This window comes from Vidua chalybeata, chromosome 4 (assembly GCF_026979565.1).
Source record: "Vidua chalybeata isolate OUT-0048 chromosome 4, bVidCha1 merged haplotype, whole genome shotgun sequence".
Taxonomy (NCBI): domain Eukaryota; kingdom Metazoa; phylum Chordata; class Aves; order Passeriformes; family Viduidae; genus Vidua; species Vidua chalybeata.
Window position 1 is genome coordinate 9,203,843 of NC_071533.1, and position 3,178 is coordinate 9,207,020.

General features: G+C 50.2%; 1 protein-coding gene across 3 annotated transcripts; it reads left to right on the plus strand.

Annotated features, from left to right (window-relative positions):
* Window positions 1–1,522: 1,522 nt before the first annotated feature.
* Window positions 1,523–2,775, plus strand: LOC128787198 (placenta-specific gene 8 protein-like). 3 transcript variants are annotated; one of them, XM_053941185.1, is made up of 4 exons: window positions 1,523–1,655; window positions 1,881–2,005; window positions 2,360–2,463; window positions 2,630–2,775. In XM_053941185.1, coding segments are annotated over exons 1-4 (336 nt in total). In that variant the 5' UTR covers window positions 1,523–1,549; the 3' UTR covers window positions 2,631–2,775. The 3 variants fall into 3 exon arrangements, with proteins under 3 accessions (XP_053797160.1, XP_053797161.1, XP_053797159.1); XM_053941186.1 differs by lacking the exon at window positions 2,630–2,775 and adding an exon at window positions 2,557–2,621; XM_053941184.1 differs by lacking the exon at window positions 2,630–2,775 and having other exon boundaries at window positions 2,360–2,467.
* Window positions 2,776–3,178: the final 403 nt, after the last annotated feature.

The following is a 3,178-nucleotide window of genomic DNA, read 5'->3' on the forward strand; positions in this document are numbered from 1 at the left end:
CTCAATGGCATTGTCTGAAGTGCTGGGCATAGTAATTGTTCAACCCCATTTCTTGTGTAGTTTAATAGTTAATTTGTGTAACTCTGCAATTCTGGTGTGAAAACAATCCTCTTAGAGTGCTTAACAAAGTGGTGCTGAGCTTGGGCAAAGGGCAGGGAGTGTGTCTGCATGGGAGTTCTCCTGTGGGAGAATCCTCTATTTTTTTGTTTGTTTGTTTTAATTAAAGCTCCAAAACCAAAAGTGAGAGTGGCAGAAGCTGGTGATGTGCCTTGCAGGGGTGGCAGGGAGGGAAGGGGCCACTGATGGATGTGCAGGTGTGTCACCAGATGACACAAGGAAAAACGACACACCACAGCTATGGTCACGATGAAGAGACTAATTTATTTTCTCTGACTCCAATAAATTATAGTTCTCAAAAGGTGCCAGTGGATTGGAGGGTGACCGTGCCACCTCTCCAGCGACACTGCACAGTACATCAAATTTCTACCAGTACATCAAATTTCTCCGCCTCTATGAAGGAATGCAAAACAATAGGTTGCTTACAGAAAGTTGCGTGAGAAAGTGCTCTACAAGAATGTAAACTCAGAAGGCTTTAGAAAATCTTAAAAAATCAGGGCGACACAGGTGAAGTTGTTACATTGGTCGGGTGATTTTGGGGGTGGTACTGTGGAGCAGGAGCTTTCCTACTCTCAAAGAATGCAGACCATTGCTGAGGAAGGATGGGATGGAGAGGAACTCCACAGGCCCTGGTGACCCCACAAGACTGAGGAAGAGGAGGATGAGGTGTTGGCACAGACAGTTAAGTGGAGGAGAGAGAGGAACTGATGGCAGGGCATAGGGTGATGGAAAGAGACAAGGAAAACCCACTGCCTTGAAGCACACTAAGAAGGCAAGTGGAGAAGGAAGGGAGAGGGGGAAGCAAACAGGCTGAGATTCTCATAGAACAAAGCAAAGATTAAGGTGACTCCTGAGAGCTTGGGGAGGCTAGAACTGAGCAGTAGTAACTTTGGGAGACTGTGATCATAAACAAAACAAAACAAAACAACAACAACAAAAAAACAACCAAACAAAAAACCCCAAACAAGCAAACAAACAAACAAACAAAACAGCCCAAAATGCAGACAATTTTATGCAGACAATTTTACACAGATATTTTTACGCAATTTTATGCAGACAATGATTGAAAGATGACCTGGAGATGAAAAGACTAGTTTGAGGTGTTGAAGCACTGCAGTTCTGAAGCAGAAGAACCTCTGTTTTCACAGAGGTGTTTTACTTGCATAGGGATGATGTGCTGCTGCCTTTAGTGGGAGACTGGTTTTGGGGAGGGCTTTGCTTCAGAGGGTAGTGGCAGCTTCTGGCAGAGCTGTGCCCCCCACTTTGTGGTGAGGGTGGCATTACCCTGGCAGTGGGGACTCCCCAGGGAACTCTCTCTGAATGCAGCAGCCTGAGCAAGACGCCCACTTCTGAAACAACTGCAGCATCTTCCTCTGATGGCTTTTCTTTCCAGACCACAAACTGCCTGGAGGGACCTGAGCCCATCCTGGCAATGGCCTCTCAAACTGTGATTACGGTCCAACCCCAGTTTTCAGTTGCTCAACAGCCGGGGGAGTGGCAAACAGGGCTGCTGGACTGCTGCTCCGACTGCGGCGTATGTGAGTACATACGTAGCCCTCATTCCTGCTGTTCCCCGTGATGTTTTCCTGGTGTTTTACCCTGCTCCTCCTGCAGCATTAGCCCTGCTGCAAACCCCATTCCCGTGGGCACTGGAGGCAGGTCAGCTCTTACCTGATGTCAAGAGCCACAGCTCTTGGCTGGCTTTTCCCTCTTTCCTCTGTATTTGCACCCCTCGGCCAAGCCCACGTCTCACTGTCCCACAGGTCTCTGTGGGATGTTCTGCTTCCTCTGCCTGAGCTGCCAAGTGGCTGGGGACATGGACGAGTGCTGCCTGTGCGGCTCTAGCGTGGCCATGAGGACCCTGTACCGCACCAAATACAACATCCCAGTGAGTGACCAGCTCGGGGGCCTGTCCCAACAGCGACAACAGCCACGGGATGGGTGATGGGTGCTGGGGGCTCAAGGGAGGAGAAAGGGGTGCCCAAGGGGAAGGGCGGAGGCGAGGAGTTGCATGAGCATCCCAGCTGGCCAGGAGTCAGGGACACATCTGCCTCACCACTGTGAGCTGGAGGTAATCCCAGCACACACTACTTCATCCCAGTCCTTGCTGGATATGAGCAGCAGGATGCTGCAGGGCCCGCGTGAGATGTCATGGGGTGCTGGCGATGTAAAACAGAAAGGCTGAAAGGCGTAACGTTTGCTGTGGGAAGGGTTTTTTCATGCAATGTCCCTTGCTCCACAGGGCTCCATCCTGCAAGACTTTTGCTCCATCTGGTGGTGCAGCCCGTGTGCACTCTGCCAGCTGAAGAGAGACATCAACCGGAGGAGGGCAATGGGCATATTTTGGTAAGCTGGGGGTGCTGGTGTTACTTTGTCTCATTGCTGCACAGCACCCAGTGGCTTCCCGGGGTCTCCCTTTCCTCTGACACCCGACTCCAGAAGCAGGATTGCAGCAGTGCCGGAGCAGTAATGGCTGAGGAAAGGGTGATCCTGCTCTCCTATCCTGTTGCAGATGCTGCTATCTTCAGTGCACGCTGTGGAGCCACTGCAGGCAGGAGCTGCTGCTGCCCTGGATGTTGGGACCTGCACCGTGAGGAGTTTGCCTTCACTGTGCTCAATCCCCTTTTCCCGGGGTAAAGCCAGCAATAAAAGCACTGCCTGCCTTCCTGCCCGTGTGCTGTTATTTATGTCTCTGTGTCTTTCTGCAGCATCAGAATCAGTGCTGTACTTTTCTAGGCTGTGTGGCCAGAGGCATGATAAGTTTATCAGATAAATGAGGCTTTCTCTTGCACACCCACACTGGAATGAAGCCAGAACACAAAATTCAGTGAGAAGAAGATAAAAAAAAAAAAAAAAAAACCAAAAACAACCAAAAAAAAAAACCACAACAAATCTGCTATGGGAACAACTTCTCTGTGGATGCCACCAATGTGCAGAGCTGAACCCATCCCTATGGATGCCTGGACTGTCCTCAGCACCGACACAAGTGGGGAGCAATGGTGATGCTGTGGGATTTCCCAGTCACTCTGCTTTCCCCACATAAACACTGTGAAGAGACTAT